Source organism: Notechis scutatus, chromosome 4, assembly GCF_049901735.1.
Source record: "Notechis scutatus isolate UNSWTSFEM ecotype Mainland chromosome 4, rNotScu1.2, whole genome shotgun sequence".
Lineage (NCBI taxonomy): Eukaryota > Metazoa > Chordata > Lepidosauria > Squamata > Elapidae > Notechis > Notechis scutatus.
Window position 1 is genome coordinate 67,993,734 of NC_142012.1, and position 22,246 is coordinate 68,015,979.

At 37.0% G+C, this 22,246-nt stretch overlaps 1 protein-coding gene across 4 annotated transcripts in view; it reads right to left on the bottom strand.

Moving 5' to 3' along the window:
• Window positions 1-816: 816 nt before the first annotated feature.
• FNIP2 (folliculin interacting protein 2) overlaps window positions 817-22,246 on the bottom strand; it is a 69,882-nt gene continuing 48,452 nt past the window's right edge. For all 4 annotated transcript variants that reach the window (XM_087963664.1, XM_087963667.1, XM_087963666.1 and 1 more), the window contains 9 exons: window positions 20,571-20,772; window positions 19,285-19,373; window positions 14,986-15,132; window positions 14,723-14,892; window positions 11,880-13,104; window positions 8,209-8,365; window positions 6,193-6,393; window positions 4,579-4,694; window positions 817-1,122 (listed from right to left, as the gene is read on the bottom strand). In XM_087963664.1, the coding sequence (XP_087819790.1) occupies window positions 1,044-1,122; window positions 4,579-4,694; window positions 6,193-6,393; window positions 8,209-8,365; window positions 11,880-13,104; window positions 14,723-14,892; window positions 14,986-15,132; window positions 19,285-19,373; window positions 20,571-20,772 (2,386 nt within the window). In that variant the 3' untranslated portion in view covers window positions 817-1,043. The remainder of the gene's footprint in view (window positions 1,123-4,578; window positions 4,695-6,192; window positions 6,394-8,208; window positions 8,366-11,879; window positions 13,105-14,722; window positions 14,893-14,985; window positions 15,133-19,284; window positions 19,374-20,570; window positions 20,773-22,246) is intronic.

The window sequence follows — 22,246 nt, forward strand, 5'->3', positions numbered from 1 at the left end:
CGTGTATTACTTTCAGACAAATAGGGATGGATATCATTTATGCCTGGTTTCACAAGTTCCTCTCGATTCAGGACAATGGAAGGCACTGAAAAGCTAGTATAAAACATTATGTAGGATTGTTCATGTATCTGTAGCTATCCTAATTAATTACTGAGTGATTGTTCCTATATTTACCTCTCCCCACATAACCACTCTGGAATTTCTCCTGAACATTTCAATTAAAGGTGAATCCTGTCTGTACAGGGCAATGATACAATTACCTTCAAAATAAATTATCCAGAGTTTATGCAGATTTATAACTATATTGTTTCTTAACTTTTGTTTTTGCTGGTAGCACAGGATAAATTTCCCCATTTTATCTACTTTTTCACATGACCCAGGAATTAGAATTCAAGAGGTAGCATTTGCAGTAAGCTAAATTTGAAGCAGATGTGTGTTTCAAGAATTCCCCCGCCCCCTTTTATTTCCTGATGACACAAAATTATTTCTTCTTCTTCTTCTTCCTCCTCCTCCTCTTCTTCACTTTTGAATAAAACTTAAGATCTTTTGGCTTTCTTTGCCCATTTGAAGAACTAGCTAGCTAATCCAGTTGTTACCTTAGTAGCTGAATTCTGAACCCTTCTTCTGAAGGGAGGCAGTTCTGTGCAGACAGGTATATTGGTTTATCGTCTTGTTTACATAGACAAAGAAAAGTTTACATTCAAACTATTTGCTTAGAACCCCTTACTGAAGAAATTCAGAAAAATATGACCAATGCAAAAAAAGGAAATTGTATTTTTGATACTGTTTAGTTAGCTGCTATACGTAAACAACATATCCATCAATAATGTTTAATCCTTTCATTCATTAAAGTACAAGGATGCATAAACAATATAAAAACCCTGAATATCTTTTAGATCACATAAACTAAAAATCCACTGATAAATATCCACATAAAAAGGCAGTAAACCAAATGAGATGTAACAAACTGCTATCACAAACCCTCTTCTTTTGGGTCTATTATTCACTCCCAAATCTTTGAGAGAACAGAGTTTATCTGTGGTTCAAAGGAGTATCTGAGCTACATATGGTGAATGAGTACTTGCTATAGCAGCCAGCAGTGGCAAATCATTGGATTCAATCCTAGAAATGAAAATAAGAAAGTGTTAATATTTCAGTTACATAAAGTTATTTAAGCATTCCAATGAATTGGAACTGAGTAAACACTATATTTTAAAAAATAAGTCTTCCATTCTATGTGTATTCACCTTCTTGAACATTATGAATGTCTTTTCTTTAAAAAAATTACATTCATATTTTTGTTGATCTGGGACTATAAATAATAAAGAAGGTATTCACTTTTAAAAGTGAGTATCTTTTAAATAGCAGAGGTCCCCAATCCCCGGTCCATGATCTGTTGGGAACTGGGCAGAGGTGGTATTCAGCCAGTTCTGACCAGTTCTGGAGAACCGGTAAGTGGAAATTTTGAGTAGTTTGGAAAACACCGGCAAATACCACCTCTGACTAGACCCGCCTCCCCCATCTATTCTCTGCCTCCCATTGAGTCCCACCTGATTGGCTGGGTCTTCTTTGGTTGCCCTGCACAGGAGAAAGGAGCTGGAAAGCAGGTCAGTGTGGTGGGGAGGGAATGGAGATTTTACGGTATCCTTCCCCTGCCACGCCCACCATGCCACACCACGCCCACCAAACCACCCCCTCCCTGCTTCCCCTCCTGCCAATTGCCATTTTGTGGAGCCGGAAAGGTTTCGGGACCACTGTTCTAAGACTTTTCAAACAATATCATTGATAGTCTCTGTAACCAGTAATAAAGTAGAGAAGACATACTGGGGGAAAATAGAAATCATATTGATCCTTTAAACCAGGAACAGACATTTTGCAGCTCATTCCCAGACCCCTGATTCTGTTTCTGTTTCTGTTGCCAAATTGTTGTTTTTAATGTGCTTGGAAAATAAATTCAAAGACAATAATTGGGCTCAATTAACTTATTACACTTTTAACTACATTAAAAATAAACCAAGTTTAGGATTTATGTACAGAGGAAGGCTTCATGTTGATGAGAGAAAATACTGTTGATCTGGCCCAATACTGGGCTAATATCATTTAGTTTTAATCCTATTTATATTGCATACATTTTACACATGCTGTGCTTTTATGATCTATTTTATATCTATTTTATTTGCTCAATATTGAAAATGTTTGAAAATGTTTCTGACATGAATGAAGCATTTACTGACACCAGTCACTTTTTAAGGATGGTGGTGGCAGCCTTTGGGACACTATTTAAATGTCAAGTAAATGTTGGGCTTCCAAGTAAGGACCGACGGAAGATTAAACCTCCCTCTGGATGTACCCTATAAGTGGGAACGGCATTGTAGTGGAATTGCCAGGCAGGTTCTGGCTGATGAAAATCTCATCAGAGGAAGGAAGAGGCCATTGGAATCACCTACTTGTGTTCTGAAGGAGCTGCTCCGGATGAGGAAATCACAGGAGTTCAGCTACTTGTGCTCGATAGCAAGTGGAGCAGCTTGGAAGTTGAGGGATTTACAAGTGCTGTGCAGCCTGTACTAGAATTTGATTGGCAAACGTTTTTCTTAAACCACCTTTGAACTTAATTACTTTCTAACCTAAGAAAAATATTCCCAACAGCAGTGAAAATCAAAGACTCATGGTGAATGCATTTTTATTTTTATTTTGAGATTTGAAGAAAAGGGGGAAAAGTTATTTTAAATAATTTTAACTTAAAAGCAAAAAAAGCTTAGCAAAATTGTGATCTTAAGAAAATTTTAAAGAGATAAAAGGGACGTGGTGTTAAAAAACAAACAAAAACAACCATCCAGAAGAAATATTTTTTTTCTGGTGAAAATGCCTTTGAAAAAATATCAATAGCAATTAAGCTAACAGATTGGACCTTTGTGGGAATGCTGACAGGTTATTAAGTACAAGTGGTCCTCAACTTATGACCACAATTGGAACCAGATTTTTGGTCACTGAGCAAAGCAGTCGTGAGTCACCCACATGACCGCTTTGCTCAATGACGGCAATTCCATCTCTCCCGGCTGCGGTCATTGAATGATCGCAGGAATTGTTATAGGAGGCGGAGTAAAAGAGCTGCCAGCTAAAGGAGGGAAGGCAGCTCCCTTTTGTGTGCAGAAGCACCTTCTTGTGGTGGGCTGCAGAAGTGAAGCGTAGAGTTCTGGAATCCAAACTTCGTTTCTGCAGCCCCTTGGAGGAGTTTCCCTTGTCTGTGCATGGAAGAGAATATGTGCCCTGTGCAGCAGGTGGCTTGGCTGGAAAAAAAACACGCAGGGATCCTGAAGATCTTCTTTTCTGTAGCCTGACAAAGGATTTCTGCCACCACTATCACCACCCCTCATATATGGAAGGGAAGGAAAATTATTTGTCAGGTGACAGCAGTTTGCAATCTTCCCTGACAGAAGGGAATCCTGCAGATCAGTTCTTGATCCTCTACTGCACTGAAAGTATCTTGTTACCGTGTTTCTCATATAATAAGGCTGGGCCTTATTTTTTTTTGAGCCCTGAAAAAATGGCTAGGCCGTCTTTTCGGGGGTGACTTAATTCCCTCCCTTGCATCTTCGGGCGGGCGGCAACGGCTTGGATGTTGACCTTGGCGTTGGTGGGGCACTTCGTATCAGGGTCAACGCAGGCAGCACCATATCCGGGTGTGCAACAAAAGTACTTCCTAACGGCAAGCCCCCCCCACCATTCCCCCCCATTTCGCATGTTTTAATATAGGCCTTAATTTGGGGGGAGGGGCTTAACTTCATTTCATGCCTATAAAACATGCTGGGACTTCCTATTGCGGGAGTCCGTATTGTTGGAGAAACAGGGTAGTAACCATGATTAAAAATATTCCTCCAAGATGCTCTTAGGACAATGAAAAGAAGATCCTTCCCTTTTTTAACTATTCAGAAATAAAAATACAGCAATTATGACTTCAGGACAGGAATATAATGCTATCTGATGAATGTTACACTACACCTGCATCTTCTGACATGCTTAAAATAAGATATCCTGATCTTAAATGCAGAGATAATTAAAATTGATACATTTCCCCTTTCTCAAACCATTTTTAATTTATATATTTTAATATATAAATTGCATGAACAGTATTGACCAATATGTTTATTACAACTAATGGGGCCCCTCCAGTGCTGCTGCGCTTTCAGATTAATGGTCTGTGATCTAATTATTTGATTTTCTGATGTCTTGCCAACAATTGTGGCTGGGCATCTTCAGAGCTGAAAGTCACCTGTTCTGCAGTGGACTTCGTTGGCAATTCACAGGCAACTCCTTCCTCAATTCACATATGAGTCTGGAGAGCATCTGCGTTTTAAAATTTTATTTTGTTCAGAAAGTAAAAGACTAGAAATTTCATTTAAAATAACAGCTCAGGTTGATTTACAGATGGTCAATGCAACTTACACACACACACACAAATACTGGTACGCCTTTTACAGAAAACCTGACACAAGATAAAAAACCACGCATCTTGAATATTAATGGAGTGAAAGATGGGTAAAAATAACAGCCTTAGGTTTTAACTTTAGCAGCACTCACCCCAAGACCATTCCAAGCTCTTTCACATGAACTCTTGTTTGTCCTCGTAAATATTTAGATAGCATTGTGCTTTTATGGTACATTTCCTGTAGGCGATCTTCAAGGTGCATTATACACTGTAAGTGGAAGAAGAAACCCACAGAGATAAAGCCAAATAGTTTATAAGAGATAAAGTGTGCGACTTATAAATGTAAAAAATATATATATTTTGTTGAGGCCACACTGACGTTCAGTGTCATGTTGCTGTCATGTGATGTTTCGTGATGTTTTCTCCATTAGTGAAGCTGGGGTGGACATGGCCTGCGTGTGACGCATCTGGCCCCTGGTCAAACTGAACTGGAATAGACATGGTAACAGGTCAGCCAATGGGAACTGTTTGGTGACTAAGAAACAAGCATTTGTTGTGAGCCAGACAACTTGGAGACTGGCCGTGGCTTAGGGTTACCGATCTGTATATAAAAGTTAGCTTGTCCTTGGATCTTTGCGTCTATATTTATACGGCTTCTGTGATTATGACTTCTGGATTCTTCTGCCTCTGACTTCTTCTGGCATGTTATTGTATACATGCATCATATTGTATATTACTGTATATAAAGAAGTTTCTGCTATAAATGAACCCTGCTGAATTGTTTGCTTGTGTGCTGGTTGGATTGCTGCAAACTCTGACAAACAAGTTTTTAATAAAGCCAAGACTAATCAAGCACTGCCTAAGTGTCCTAAGAATATGTCCACTCACATACGCCAACATGTGAGCTCTCCTTCTTTTCCATCTTGTCATCTTACAGGACCCAGGAGGCTTTGCTTTTTTCAGTGATTGCCCCATTCTCTGGAATTACCTCTCCACTGTTCTCCCCCCCCTCCCCCACACACACACAACAGGCCCCAATACATCTAGCCTTTAGGAAAGTCACTAAAATATGGCTTTTTCTTCGCCCAAGCATTCAGGGCCAAGTGAATGAAACTCCCTCCTTTTGGTTGTTATGTGCTTGTCACCATTTTATCTTTATATACTGCAATGGCTTATTGTTACATAGTGGGGTTTCCCCCCCCTTTTTTTGATCATTTGTTTGTTTTCTTATGCTTTATGCTGTCCAAAGTCCCATTGTTATGAATGGATGAATGCATGAACGAATGAATTTGAGAGAATATACAGTGGGTGAAACTATTTTCCTTTTATGTGGTAGCTCATATGATATAAAAAATGTGGACACCATTGGCCAGATTAGAAAAACAGGGCTATAGTCATAAAACTTCCTGAAGAACAGTTATCAGTTCTTCACAATTGGTGTTATGTGCTTGTCACAATTTTATCTTTATATACTGTAATGGGTTATTGTTACAGAGTGGTTTTTTCCTTTTTTTAATCTTTTTTTAATGCTTTATGCTGTCATAAAACTTCATGAAGAACAGTTATCCGTTCTTCACAATTGCCAAGGTGAACCTTTAGATTAACATAGTTAACATGTGGGAAAATAAAGCATCAGTCACCACAGTGCCCCGTCTAAGTCTGAAAATCAATGCAGAAATACACGCAGTTCAAAAGCCTGGAGCACATCTTATCTTTCCTCTTTATCTATATTTATTGTACACACATGCTTGTAAATGAGTACTTACAAAGTCAGCAGAAAGATTAAGCTTGTAAAGTTGTAAAACAGACTGCAATAAAGATGATACTAGGCTGGAGACGAGTACATCTTGGCCTAATTTTATATTGTCAGTCATCTTTTTCTGGCTAGTAGACACCTGAACTGTCCATTTATCAGCATCTGCTATAATGTAAACAGCTTCTGCTATAGCTTCATCTAGTACAGGATGCTGTAAAACACACACAACGAAACGAAGTGAAGCAAGACATTTTATTTAGTTAAAACATTTAGGTAGCTGCCATTTTATTTCAAAATCTGGGTGGTTCCCATTTTCAGAAAAATGCCTTTGTATTATGGGTTATTTTGAGGTCAAGCTGAAGAATAAAACCTGCTTTCTATCTAGCATAATAGAAGAAACATTTGGCAGCCTGTAAATATACTTAATTAGTCAGCTGTTTTCTACTGTTTCTGGAAGGAATGTGTTCACAGCCAAATGAAGTCATAAGCCTGAGAGTAATTTATTCAATGATAAACCTCTACTGCCTAATAATAGATTAATATTGAGAGAAATATGCTTTTAAAATGATCTTTTCAAATGTATTTTGTGCTAGAATATTTACTTGCTTCAGCGGACAGATTAGATGCAGATTATGAACAGGGGCCCTCCATTTAACAACATAGGGCTGGAAATCTGTATGGATATGTAGTATATTTCTGGACCAGGACAAAGAGGGTAAATGCAGAACATATAGCTACAAAGATTAGAATGGGATACAACTGAAAGCTTTCTAGCCAAAAAGGAATTTTTAATTTCCTGGCTGTTCCAATTAGAAAAGTCAGGGATAGGAAGCCAGTTTCACTGCCACAAACCAGGTCACAACAATATTAGCCTAGATTACACTTTGACTTTGAGTAATTCACATTCTGATTCAGTTAGGTTAAATCTCAATTAATTTTAGACTAAACTGGTCATTCTATAAGGTGCAAACTTTAAAAATCAGGTTTGCAAGGCTGAACTTCATTATTTGTTGCCTGTTATAAGGCAGATACTTTTGCAAGGTCGCAAAGAAAGCCAGCAAGCAACTTTACTAGTTTGTTCCTAGCCTAAAAATATCCTGCCTTTCTCAGAGACGATGTTTACTATAATTGATCAAAGTCACTTGCAAACCCATTCTGGACCAGGCCGTTGAATAATTTAATTGAATAATTTCATAAAATATTTTATTTATTCATTCATAAAATTTAGAGACTGTTCAATACATCACAACTCCGGTGGCTTACACAATAAAATGACACAAACAACAATATACACAATCTTTAAAAAAAAAAAAATCTGGAGAAACATCACCATTTAGTAGGCCATAAACAGAGTGGGTCTGTAACCCACCCTAACACAACATCTGAAGGAACAGCCAAGCTTTAAGGGACCGTTTAAATAAGATCAAGATGAGAGCCATAAAAATCTCACGAGAATTGATTTCTAGAGTCAGGTGCCTTGACAAACCAGCAGATGATCCTGTTTAATTAATGGAACCCAGAGCATGCCAACTATGTCAGAAGGGATGGCATGGATAAGAACTACTGAAGACAGACAGCCCCTCAAAAAACAAGGCTTACTCCATGAAGGATTTTAAGGTGACAATCAGCACCTTAAATTTTGTTAATTGAATTGAACCAGCACTTCAAAAAACAGAGGTGTTTTATGAGCATCCCCTGGCCTAGTTATAACTACATATGCTTGTTGCGGTCCAAACTGCAGCAGCTTCTGCGTGATTCTGCGTGATTCTGCCTTACATAAAGTGAATTATGAGATTCACAGTAAGATTTACAATTATAATGAAATGACTGCAAGAAAAAAAAACAAGCTCAGAGAGCACCAAATTATAAGAATCCAAATATGAGGTAGTCAAGAATGTAACTATTCTTTTATCTACAAATAGCAAAAATTACAATGGAATGTTACTAATGAAACAACATCAGTAAGTTTTTCCTTCATGTTCAAAACATTATTATTAAAGCTTTGCACAGAAACGGACAGACTTACATTTATGGTGTGACTCAACTCAGTGGATAAATGTTGCTTAAGTTGTTCATCTGAACTTATTCCATGCAGCACTAGATCAGGCATATAAGAGGTACAATAGCCCCCAAGAAGAGACCTTCCATAATGTATCATGCTTTGAGTGCTAACTGTGCAAAATCTGAAAATCAAGAATTTACTGTTTACTGAACACATCTCAGGGTCTTACAAAAAAATAATCAGTATGTGCAGTTAGATTGGCAAGACTGTAACATGATCTGCATGGGTGACATTATGATCTGCTTTGTTTTCCAAGATTATAACTGAAGAATGATGAAAAAATACCATTCACTCTGATATATGATATATAAATGTAACAGCTACTCTTTAGCCTGCAAACTTCTATAACATATGACTGAATCTTTCTCACAGAAAACTGAACACAATTTAATAGAATTCTAATGACTCAAACAATGACTCCAATGTTCAGTCAAATCCAGCCTACATGGATTACCGTGTAAACTATGAACAGTAATAGTCTGTGTATGTTCCACAGTAAGTAATTCCATTATAGAATTAGATTTGATCATAGAAGTAAATTCAAAGATTTGTACCTTTCATGTGAGAACATGGTCCCTTGCTAACTCCTGAAAGGTTCATTCTCTGCTATCTTCTTTTCAGAAGCTAGTGATTTATTTTAATTAGGCAAATTTCACACAATGGATAATGCACCCCATTACAATTACATATTTTCAAATATATTTCAGTTTCTGAGTTAGTAACAGTACAATTTCTCTATCTACCTTCACAGCCTATTAAATAGGCCATAAATCCAGGAAACAAAATCCCCATTTTTACGGTGAAACATTTTAACTGGAACATTTGAGAGCATTAACCAAAAATGGAAAAATGTAATATAAAAATATCTATTTGAAATATATTTAGGAAAGGTCTTAACAATGTAATGGAACACACACACACCCGCGCACCCATATGAATATATACAATTAAAAACATACAGACCAACTTATCTTGGTTTTTTTTGTCAAACAAATTACATTCAGACAGCAAATCTGACATATGGTATAGAGGTAGTTCTTGACTTAGTTTTTTCCCGAAACACCATCACTCTGCTAAACAAATAATTCCCTCAACACTGTTCAACTATTACAAAGTCTGCACTACTATTACTGTTAATCTTCTCATCACTCCTTATCCCCCCTCCCCTCCCACTTGTCACTTCCACTTGTGACTGTAACTTTGTCGCTTGTATCCTTACGATTTATATTGACTGTTTCCTAGTATGATTGATTGCTTATTGTACCCTATGACTATCATTAAGTGTTGTACCTTATGATTCTTGATGAAGGTATCTTTTCTTTTATGTACACTGAGAGCATTTGCACCAAGACAAATTCCTTGTGTGTCCAATCACACTTGGCCAATAAAGAATTCTATTCTATTCTATTCTATTCTATTCTATTCTATTCTATTCTATTCTATTCTATTCTATTCATTTAGTGACCATTTGAAGTTAAAATGGCTCTGAAAAAAGTTACGTATGATCGTTTTTCACCTTTGTAACCATTGCAGCACCCCCCAAGGTCACATTATCAAAATTCAGATGTTTGGCAACTGACTCATATTTATGATGGCTGCAGTTTCTCAGGGTCACGTGATCACCTTTTGTGACAAAGCAAAGTCAACGAAGAAGCCAGATTCATTTAACAACCATGTTACTAACTTCCCAGTTGCAGCGATTCACTTAAAACTGTGGCAAGAAAAGTCATAAATTGGGGCAATTTATGTCTCAATTTACAACTAAAATTTTGGGCTGAACTGTGGTCACAAGTTGAGGACTACCTGTAACAATAAATTTAAACAATTTTTAAATTGCTTAATATTATTTTATTAACAAAAACAAGTAATCCTGAGTTTGTATCAGTAAACTACATATACTTTCTAATAATTTGATGTGGGAATCATTATGTTGGCTTGCAAAGCCTTTCCAGATTAGACATATTAATTTGATTATGATGAGCTTCCTTGGAGTAAAACTGAACTTTGGCAAGCCTACTAGTCAAAATGTACTAAGCTGACTAATACTGGCCTTACCATTATGTGGAAGTGCTGCATATAGCATAGACAAAGAAGGTGGTTCTATACTTTCAGTTACTACGAAGTATTTTTTGATAACCTCAATGACCAAAGCCATGAAGTTGAGACCAATAGCATCTGCTGAAATCCACTGCATATGGAAGACTGGATTGTGAAAAATTACTAACATATGAGAATTAACAAATGAAATGCAAGAAGAAAAAACAAGTATAAATTTTCATATAGTGTATGAGAATAAAATAAAATGTAATCACAATAAATTAAAATAGAGTAATAGAATTGATAAATATATGCAGGGAAATGATGGTGTAGATTTACTGTAATTGTAGGTGAAAAGTTTAAATGTATGTCAGAAAACATAAATGGATATACTGACCATCATAAGGAGGTATGAAAATAGGAAAATTATAAATAACAATTGGACAATTGTTCAACGTTTTAAAATTAATGAATTAACATTGCTGAAATAAGTGCAAATATCTATGTATAGGAGTGTTATATGTTATGAGGCAGTGATGGTTGAGTATGTCAGGAGAAACATAAAAGTTAGTTGTATGTAGGGAGAAAAGGGCACTTATACAATGTGTGTGATAATATAAGGGATAGTCAAGAACACTTGAGAGCTGAATATTTTGTGGATCAAACATAAAAGTGAGTGGCCAGTAAGAAAAAAAGTATGTTGATCTGTTTTGGACATATACTGAAGATAGAATGAACATATGAATAAATACATGAAAGAAAACTGTATCACAAGGAAAGGGAAGTAAGTGAACAACTGAATAAAGAAATTAATCTGTATAAGGACTTATTGGAAGCCAAGATACAGAATATGGTGAATTATGTTGGTATAAAACAGTCTTAGCAATTTTATTTTATTTTTGTTCATGCCTTTGATTTCTTTGCCTTATAGTTGGTTGCTACTTTTTTGAGGAGGTAGGGATACTTGAAAATTTCAAAATATTATTAGATTAGATTAAATTCATATGATCATGCTAGGCAGGGGTGGGATTCAAAATTTTTAACAACCGGTTCTGTGGGTGTGGCTTAGGTGGTGGGCATGGTTTGGTGGTCATGTTATTGGCTGCACGTGGCCAACTCAATATCACTCACATCGAGGCAAGCATCTCTTGCCTGGCCTCTCATGACTGTGAGGATGCTGCAACAGTCATAAGTGTGAAAAATGGTCATTAAGTCACTTTTTTCAGTGCCATTGTAACTTTGAATGGTCACTCCACACAAGCAAAGTACCAGCAAAGGAGGGGAAAAAAACTCCAGAGACGTTCCTGAGACAGGAAGTCTAGTCCTGCCAAGAATGTAATAAGGGTTAAGGGAGAGGCAGTTTCTGTAAGCAACCCCAGAATGTTTCCTTCCTGCCTTCCTTACAGGATTAGCCCAGTAATTTCTTCTAACAACTGGTTCTCCGAACTGCTTAGAATGTTAACAACCGATTCTAGCAAATAGGTGCGGACTGGTAGAATCCCACCCCTGGTTATAACCTACCCATGCCTCTAGGAACAGTGCAAGAAACAAAAAGTAAAACAACCCTCAGAAGTTCTGATTATTATTATTTTCTTTACCTTGGCAAAGCAAGTTCCACTTCTAAAAATTCTTCAGGTCTAGAGTTAACAGTGACTGACTGCTCATCTGGAATGTACGTACAACTTTCATCATCACTGTCTCCAAGAGCGCTATCAGAACTTTCATTTCTAGGAATGTCCTCCTCCATTCCACAATGGAGTTTGCGTTCCACCTCCCCGCAGGGGATGCTCTTAGTAACCGCTTGGCCGGACTTCTGGGTATCAGTAGAGCTTCCTGAATCACAGTCAAGAGAATTTCTCTCAATGTTTTCACAGCTCGTACTACAAACTTGATCCAATTCCCCCAAGTTTACCATTTTGACTTCTCTATCAAGAATGACAGGCTGTGGAACTGATAGCAGCCAAGATGCCCTTGGTGTTTCTGTTTCCCCAACTGTCTGGCTAGTGCAGGTTTTAAGACACAAGTTAGATTTCTCTTCTGGGGCCCTGGGTGTTGTATGTAATGGATTTGATAGAGCACACAGAGATTGAGTTTTACTTCTGCGTTTCTCCAAAGTTTTGTTGGCTTCCATTCTTTGGGTTTCAGAATCAGATTCGGGTGAGGTGGAGCTTCCAATCTGGAAGGCAACTTTTTCCAGTTGAGAATACACCTGGGCAATCTTCTTGGCATTTGGAACAGCTACCAAGTTTTGAAACAACTGCCCTGTTACACTGTGCTGCTTGTCCTCATTCATTCTTGCCGTTAAATCCTCTAATACACCGTGCCTTCCACATGCGATTTCTGAATTAACTAAAGCTTTCCCTTTCTTAATTTCCCCTACAATTCTTTTTGGAGAGCTAACTCTGGAGAAGCGAGGGGAGGTTTCAGAATTGCACTCAGCATTCAGCCGAGTCTCCTGTTTGCCCTCGAAGCAGGCAGATTCAGAGCAGCCTTCACGTTTTGCCGCAACAGCAACCGCAGTAGCATCATTCTTTGGAGGCACGACAGGAGGCACAAGAGCAGGTTCGTTCTGAACTGTGACAACCACATAATCAGACTCTTCAACTTCTCCCTTTTCTAGAGTCGTTATAATGTTCCTGCCATTCGCAGCTTGCTCTCCTTTGTCAAGCTGCCCATTCCAGACCAGGTAATTCTCTTGCAAATCAGAGCAGCGTAAGAAATACGTAAGGACATAGAGAATGCGCTGAACAAAATCCTTGTGTTTTCCAACAATGACTGTCCTTGTCATTCTGACTGGTGAACCCATGGCACCATATAAATCACCTAAATAAACACAGTGAGCAAAGAAAAATAATAATAATTAATTAAGATACCTCAAAGACCAATGCCAAATATCTAATTTATTTGTCCAATCTAACTATCAAAAGAATGAAAGCACTAAGATATTATTACTTCACCTTAAATGATAAAAGCCACACCTAAGTAAAAAGATCCACTTTAGTAACTCAATTTTATTTTTATTTCAGTAGAGGAAGATTAACACTCAACTGCATTTAATTTTTGCAAAAATACGTTTTTGCCAAATTATGCAAAGAACTGCAATTCAAAAAAAATCTGAAAATTCGTATCTCACAGATATGGCAAACAAGATGAGACAGCTAAAATCAATTGTCAGCACAGCTATTATGGTAGCAATTCCTAACTACTGCTAAAACATAATCTTTTGATTTAAATACTAATAGTGTAATTGTGAAATTGAGTTCTGGAAGATCTGAATAAGTCTACCTAGAAATGTTGAAGGTGAAATATAATGACTGGATATGCCACGGTTTAATTTTTGCACAAAAACATCCTTTTACTCTACTTTTATAAGCATAAGAATTGAATGTCTACTCCAGATTGGAGGAGTGGGAAAGTGATATGAATTCCCATTTAAGATCCAGAATGATCACAATATGTGCCATAATGCTTTTACTGGACTCTGAGATAAGGTATTATTACAAACCATGGCACTTAAGTGATTCTGATTATGTGTTTCACGAAGATATGTTTTTGCATTTATGTTTCATTAATAAGGATGTCAAAAGAGAATTAAACCCAATTTTGAAGTGTGCAAGCTATACAATAACCACTAGAGGGCACACATCATGTTAGTAACAAGCTGACAAGAGAAACCTAGTTTAATAATTTTCTAATTGGAAAGAACAAGCCATTATGTTTGATACTAGATGTTTGAATCTTGTTTACAAAACAAGTCTGGAAAAAGTGATTTATAATTGCTCAGTAGAATTTTGAATGATCTTCTGGAATATCATTCATAATGATCACCTATTACAGGTACATGCATTATCCACTTTAAAGGGATTTATTTATTTATTTATTATTAAATTTATTGGCCTCCCATCTTACCACAGGGTAATTTTTGATCATTAAGCCAAAAAGACAGCTCTTTCAATCAGATTTTAATTAAAAGCCCTGAAGGTATGTATGCACTTATGGTTGATCTCTTTATTTTCAATGTTGCTTCCTGTCATGAACATTGAGCCATGGTGGCGCAGTGGTTAAGAATACTGCAGACGATTTCTGCTGACTGCCGGCTGACTGCAATTTGGCAGTTCGAATCTCACCAGGCTTAAGGTTGACTCAGCCTTCCATCCTTCAGAGGTGGGTCAAATGAGGACCCAGATTGTTGGGGGCAAAGACTGACTCTGTAAAACTGCTTAGAGAGGGCAGTAGAGTGCTACGAAGCGGTATATAAGTCTTAAGTGCTATTGGTATTTCGTGGATTTTTAACTGTTGGAAGTCCCACAGGATTTGGTGGCATTACAAATTAAAATAAATAAAATCATTTGTGCATATGAGCACATTTCTTTCCAGGGAAAAAAAAGTCTCCATGCCTAAAGAGTCATCTTGAATTTAGATGTGAATTTATTGTACTGACCAAGCTGTGCCCAAAGTGGATTGTACGGGTGTGATTTTGCCAGCATATTCACAGATGGTGAGGCCTGTTTTTCACAGAAAACCCTGATGGAGAGATGATCAACTGGCATCACAGTAGGGACCCAGGCCAAGTGATAGGTTAACACTGCTGTTAATAGAGCAGCAAAAAACCTATAAAAATAAGAAGCAGCAGACACAAAATTATATCTCTGCAATAAACCTTCCATTCAAACTAGAGGAGCAACACAAAAGAAGATTACTCACTGGTTTTTGCTGCTCTGTTCTATCAAAACAGCAAATTCCTTGAGAAAGTGTTGGCATAACAGATTCTTTTCTGAAGCGCAGGACATCATAGTAAGCCACACAGGTTCTGCAATCCTTGGAACTGTGTATAAATTCCATATTGTAGTTCTACCAAAAGAAAAGGACCGTGTTAGCTTAAACAAGAGGAAATGGTTCAAATGTAGAAGTATTTTGCCCATAACAGGGAGAACCACCATAACTGTTGCTTCTTCCTCTTGATTTATTCACTCTTCCTTTGTTTATGTATTTTGCAATTTATCCTCATTCATTCTCTACGTATAAGCAAAACACCTCAATATACTCAATATATCAATATTGTCCCATTGCAGGAGAAGAAGCAATGGGTGCAAACTAATCAATGAGAGAAGCAACTTAGAACTAAGGAGAAATTTGCTGACAGTTAGAACAATTAATCAGTGGAAAAACTGGCCTCCAGAAGTTGTGAATGCTCCAACACTGGGAGTTTTTAAAAAGATGTTGGATAACCATTTGTCTAAAGTGGTGTAAGGTTTCCTGCCTAAACAAGGAGTTGGACTAGAAGACCTCCAAGGTCCCTTCCAACTCTGTCACTTTATTCTCTTCTCTTCTCTTCTCTTCTCTTCTCTTCTCTTCTCTTCTCTTCTCTTCCTTATCTTCTCTTCTCTTCTCTTCTCTTCTCTTCTTCTCTTCCCTTCTCTTCTCTTCTCTTCTCTTCTTCTCTTCCCTTCTCTTCCATTCCATTCCATATCTTATCTTCCCTTCCCTTCCATATCTTCTCTTCTCTTCTTCTCTTCTCTTCTCTTCCCTTCCCTTCTCTTCCATTCCATTCCATATCTTATCTTATCTTCCCTTCCCTTCCATATCTTCTCTTCTCTTCTCTTCTCTTCTCTTCTCTTCCCTTCCCTTCCCTTCCACTCTACTCTACTCTACTCTATTCTTCTTTCACACCAGCCACTCATTCACTTTTAAAGTTTTATATTTACTTGCTAATTTGACTGAAGCTTGACATTCTTGCCAAATAAATGAGATTCTTGCCAAACTCTTGCTTTTCTTTAAATTCTAGTAGCTTTCCACATTATACTAGAGGTATATTTTGTGCTCAGCAGAGTAGAGACCCAAATTGATCTGGTGGTTTTGGAGATCCAGCAAGGCAAGTCGGAAAGCAGTCTTTGGGCCAGGTAGTATTTCTCAGGTCTACCTACCACAAAAAGCAGCTGCTGAATGGAAAAATAGGCAGTGCTGTGGATGTTGCCCAGAGCTTCTGAAGAAAAGGTGGGATATAAATTGTTAATGGTAATTAGATGACCTGAAACCCATCGGGTCATAGTTTCAGAGACATTTCCTATGCAAATTCCTCAACGGTGGCAGAGCTACTAATGTACTTGCCTTCACTGCAAAAGTTTATAAAAATTCAAGGAGATATTCAGAGAAATATCTCCCTGGAAAATAACCCACGTTAAACTATGTAACATGGTGAAAAATCAGGAACTGACCACCGGAAATGTTTTATGAAAGTTTGTATTGTGGTGATGAAATGTTTTATGACAATATCTAGGTTATAAAACATTTTATAAAATTCGCCAAATTTCAGTTCTATAGGACTGACAGGTTCTGGATTTGGGACACATTCTATAAGTTACCCATTTGAGGTACTTTGGTTCAAAAACTGTTGTCCTACAGTAACGCACCATTTTGCCCAGTGAAAAGTTACACGTACACAAATAGGATAATATTAGTAATATATAGATTTTATTAAAATTACATTTACAACTAATACAAGTGGAAAAAAATAAAAAATAGAAAAGAAAAAATATAGTAAAGAAAAAGAAGTGACCTTTCTCCTTCATTACAAGTATAAATTATTTTAATAACTTAACACCTTCCCTTTAAATACAAATATCTTTTCTTTCCATGTCACATCTATGATCTATAAATAAATCCTTAAAACCTCTTGCTTTAGTCCTGATCATCTAAAGGCCATTAAAGGTTATCAAGGAGAATAACATATCTATTTAAACCTTGATTAGATAATTTTATATTCCTTTCTTTTACTTCTAATTATCTTCATTGTTATTCTTTTCAAACTATTTATTTAAATATGTCCTAGAACTTGATTTTTGACTTTTTCTCTGTTCCATCTTACAAATTCTTCAAAACTTCTAACAAGCCTGTAAATCCAATGTACCAAAATTACCCAGGTCATTCTCCTGGTTTGTTATTTATATATCCCTTTTAATTATAAAAACAATAGCCAGGGTTTTTTTTGTATGTGCAATGCAACATCATTTTCCATGTTATTCTTATAACTTGACATTTTCAAATCAGTTTTGATCTTGTCAGGTAAAACTTGTTCCTCTTCCATGATATCTTTTAAACATAATCTATCTCAGACACTCTTTAAATTAACTTCTGGATCCACTGTTCATAAATATTCTTCAATATTCTTCACTCTGTAATTGTAAATTGAGTCTGAGTGTTCTCCTTTAATTGTAATTTTAATTCATTCTAATTATCTCGGTTTTCCAATTTTTATCTTTTTTTAAAATCAAAACAAATACATTTTCCTATGGAAATGATATTTTATAATTAATTAATGATCTTCCAGCCAGAGCTGAAGAAGCTTCTTGGATGAGAAGCAAAACATCTTCAAAGAAAAACCAGAAAGTCCAGTTGGTCTCTTGAAAAAAAAAAAAAGCACTTTTGGGATGCTACTGAAGAATTGGAAATCAGATATTTAGTCACAAATGCTATTTCCTGGCTTCTACTTTATTCAAATGTGTACCACTGATTTCTGGGACCAGAATGGCCTAACTAAGGGCTTTAGAGCAGTGGTGGCTAACCTTTTTCGGCTCCCATGCCGAAAATTGTGAGCGCGCTTGTGCTTGCATGCCAGCACCTAGAAGGCAATGTATGCTGGGGTCCCCACACCCCTGCGCACGTGCGTGTGACGCCCCATGCGCACCACACATGCGTGATCCCCCTGTGTGCCATGAATCTCTGCGCATGCATGCAGCCGTCCCATGCGCCCTGCACATGCACGCCAGATACCCGACAATCAGCTGTCGGGCAGCAGCATGCGCACGCATGCGCAGTAGGGCTCTTCTAGGCGACCTCTCGCGTGCTGGCAGAATTGGCTCTGCGTGCCACTTCTGGCACGCGTGCCATAGGTTCGCCATCACGGGCTTAGCGCATGCATCTTGGGAAATTCTGGAAGCTGAAGTGCATACATCCTAAAGTTGTCAAATTTGAAAAACAATGGCTTAAAATACACAAAAACATGTTGACAGTGATCCCTTGACACTGAAACATCGTATAGTATAAATACATAATGAAGATACTTCTTATAATCAACCAGCAAACATATATTTAAAGAATAGCAGCTTTAAAGTCTTACTTAGAAAAAATTCTACCCAATTTGTTAGGGTTTGAGGTGTGCCTCAGATTAAAGCACATACAGCATCAGAGGAAATAGAAGCATCTGATAGACTCCAAAAAGGCTAAACAGAATTGGACCTCACTAATACCTGGATGGGGAACCACCACAAAATCCCAGGTATATTGGTAAGTAATACTCAAAGGTGCCAATGGCAAACTACTTCTCTATTGCCACAAAGTAAATGGCATGGAAATGTCCATGAAGTTATCAAAGTAAATGGCATGGAAATGTCCATGAAGTTATCAGGGTTGAAATCAACAAGGCAGATTTGCTTTTTTTTAAACTATCCTATCCTGATATATTTTAAAGTTATGGATGCTCAACTATGGGTAAAGGCTCATATTTAACAACCAGTTCTGGCAATTCCATTGCCACTGCACCATTTGTTGCAAAAATAAAAAATATTGGATGCTAGATATTGAGGCTCAGCTTTGCTTTTAATATCTAAAACTTTAATAATCAGCTCTCATGAGCCAATACTCCAGAATACCACTGGATTCCACTGGATTCATGTGATCACCTTTTGTGACCTTCTGACAAGCAAAGTCAACGTGGAGTCCTGATTCATTTAACAATCATGTTACTAATTAACAGCTGCAGTGATTCATTTAACAACTGGGGGAAGAAAGACCGTAAATAGAGGAAAATTCACTTAACAACTGTCTTGCTTCGCAACATAAATTTTGATCTCAATTGTGGTTATAAGTCGAGGACCATCTGTAGGTTAGTGGAAGTATGAATTTTTTTTAAAAAAGAAGAGGCTCTGAGTTGTGAAATAGATTAATCTGAAGAACAGATGCGTATCTTGTCCGTCCCAATAAAATTTGACATTAACAGTAACTCACCTAAATTCATCCAATGCATCCATAATACGGCTAATGTAAACTTGCACTCTTTGGTTTGTTTCTGCTATTTTTCTACATGTGATCATAGCCTTAGGGGGAAAAAAAATAAGAATGGGTTAAAAATAAATGCAAAGCTGATTCTTTCGGGATCTATATAGAACAGCTTAGAACATCATTCGAACCATACTTGAGATACCAGGTTTTACACTTTTATTTTTTTCTGGTATTTGCCTACAAAGAAAAGGATTCTAGACCAGGTATGTGCAACCTAAACCTTCAATTAAAAATGATTTAATTTTTTTTCTAGAGCCCTTCTGAATCAGAAAGTATTCAAAAACTACTCCCCAAAATGAGGGGGGAAAAACCTAGAATATTTCAGTCCCACCCAAGAATATGATACAGCCTCAATTAGTTTGCATTGTTCCCTTAACACAGCACAGCCCCTAGGTCCTTCCACTCCAGTAAAAGAAAAAAAGAAAACAAAAAGATAAAAAGTCAAGTAAAACATTTGCCACCTAAAATTAGAAGACAATCAGGTAGATGCATTGAAAACTAGGTTCAGGAAGAGCTACTGCATAGGCCATGCACTCAAATAAAAAGGCTTTAAATAAAGTAGGTCTTATTTACAAGTGAAGAGAAATGCTGGGTGCAAATTAAACCTCCTTCAGATTTATTACCCATATCAACAGACCCCAACCTTTTTGACACCGGGAACCAGTTTCGTGGAAGACAATTTTTCCATGGGTGGGGGAGGAACACGCAACCTAGATCCTGTGCATGCACACATTGGCTCACCCATAGCTCATCTCCAGCCTGGTTCCTAATAGGACACAGACCGGTACTGGTCCGTGACCCAGACCTATCGTATTGTCTCAAAGCACAGGAAAGAGCTATGTCACCAGCCCAGGCCAGGCATGATTCACTGTCCTATTTTTAATGGCCACAAATACAATGCACCCATCTAGATCAAATGTTTTGTAAAGCTATAAATTTCTAATCTAGAAATTTGCTTGCATGGGGGAAATGTATTGAGGGATATATGCATGTATAGCTAATTCTACATGCAAACCCTTCTGTCAGCCATTTGGACTATATTCACAGCATTCAGGAAGTACAGGAAAGAACTGAAATTCTTAGAAAGATAACAATTTTTGGATAATTTACCATGTAAAATTCTGAAGAAGAATTGAGTTACAAAATTCCTAGACGTAACCTAATGTATTCTCTCTCATTCTTACCCACCTAGAGGTTGTAAGCATAAAAACTAAATTTGTTCACTGCTTTACCATTTCAACTGCACTTTTCAGCTTGCCCATATGTGATTCAAATAAGGGGAAATGAGAGAAGAAGAAATCCTGGAAATTTTTCTGGGCCTCTTCTTTCTCAGGAAGGGTGAAAATGATGCTGATGGCAATTTTCTTCCTTCGAATCAGTGCAGGATTGAGGCCACAACTTTCATCTGCCATGCTGAATGTTTCTTCAGTTGACCTATTGGAGAAAAATGTTGCACTATGTGTTCAGCTACTAGCAAATGCCTGAAGTGTTTCAATTGATGCATAGTGAAGTGATACCCTCATAAATTCCATTCAGTCAAACAGAACTGGGTCTTGATAAGCCATTATTTGTCTTAGGTCTGATTCATTCAATGAAGACTAACCAGTAAAGAAAAAAACATAAAGACTAGGCTCCACATATATTAAGCCAAAACTAAACAAACCACAGTATAGCTTACAGAAGCATGAACCTAGCTGGAATTATCTCAGCCCTGTGAACATTTCAACATTTCAGTTTATCTCATTTTCTTTTCAATATCCTTCACAAGAAGTATTTTCCTATCCCTATTTTCCTATTTTTAAAAGGAGTGAAGAAATTGTAATCCAATCCCCATTGCTTGTCATGAATGGTCAATGAGAAAAAACAGAATGGATCCCCTAGGATGGAGAAGATACCTGTTGCCATTTGCACTTATTCTTTAACCTTTCTTAAGATAGAAACACAATTTAGATGTTTAGACCAAGTTCACAAATAGAGGAAGATATTTTTTCCCTTTCATTTTTTTTTTGAAAATAATTTTATTAGTTTTTAAAAACAAACAAACAAACAAACAAACAAAACATAAAAACATCCAGCTTTCTTACATAAATATACAGTGTGTCGGTTGGTTTACCAGTTTTTGTGCATTCATTTCGTAGTCTCAATTACAATTACATTACATAATAACTCATATTATCAATCAAAAATTATATACCCTAGTATCACTATCAAACAATCATTTGACTATGATTTTATTCATTCATACTTTACGAGATAACTATAATTTACTTAATTTATTTTATAACAAATCATATAATCATACCAAATCTATCCTGAAGACATTTTATAAATGTGATATTAAATAAAAAAGAAAAAAAATCTATATATTCATTATTCCCTTTCATTTTTAAAGAAGCCTTTAGAATTAGGAGCACAGGTTGTGTTTTCATCTGTACTACCAACAAAAAGTCAACATCCAATAAGGGAATAAAGAATTTTAGAAACAAACCACTGGTTTAAGGGATGGTGTCACCAAGAGAATTTTGGATTCCTAGACTATGGACTGCATTATTTACATGAAGCACTTCTGGCAAGAGATAGACTGCACCTCGTAAGAACAGGGAAGAATGTACTTGGAAAATGACTGGCTCAGCTTATCCGAAGAGCTTTAAACTAAAACTGAGGGAGGAGTGTGACTAACCTTTAGAATCTTTAGAACCGAATTCCAAGTGTAAACCTGAAGACAATCAATAAAACAAGGAAGTAGGGCCTGATGGGAAGGAAGAAAAACTCAGACATTAAACAGGAGATGTAGGAAGCAAACCCAGGATCAACCCTAAAGGATTCAGATGCCTATACACAAATGCTCAAATGCATTTGAGGAATAAATAGGGTGAACTTGAAGTAGTGGTACACAGGGCAAGTATGG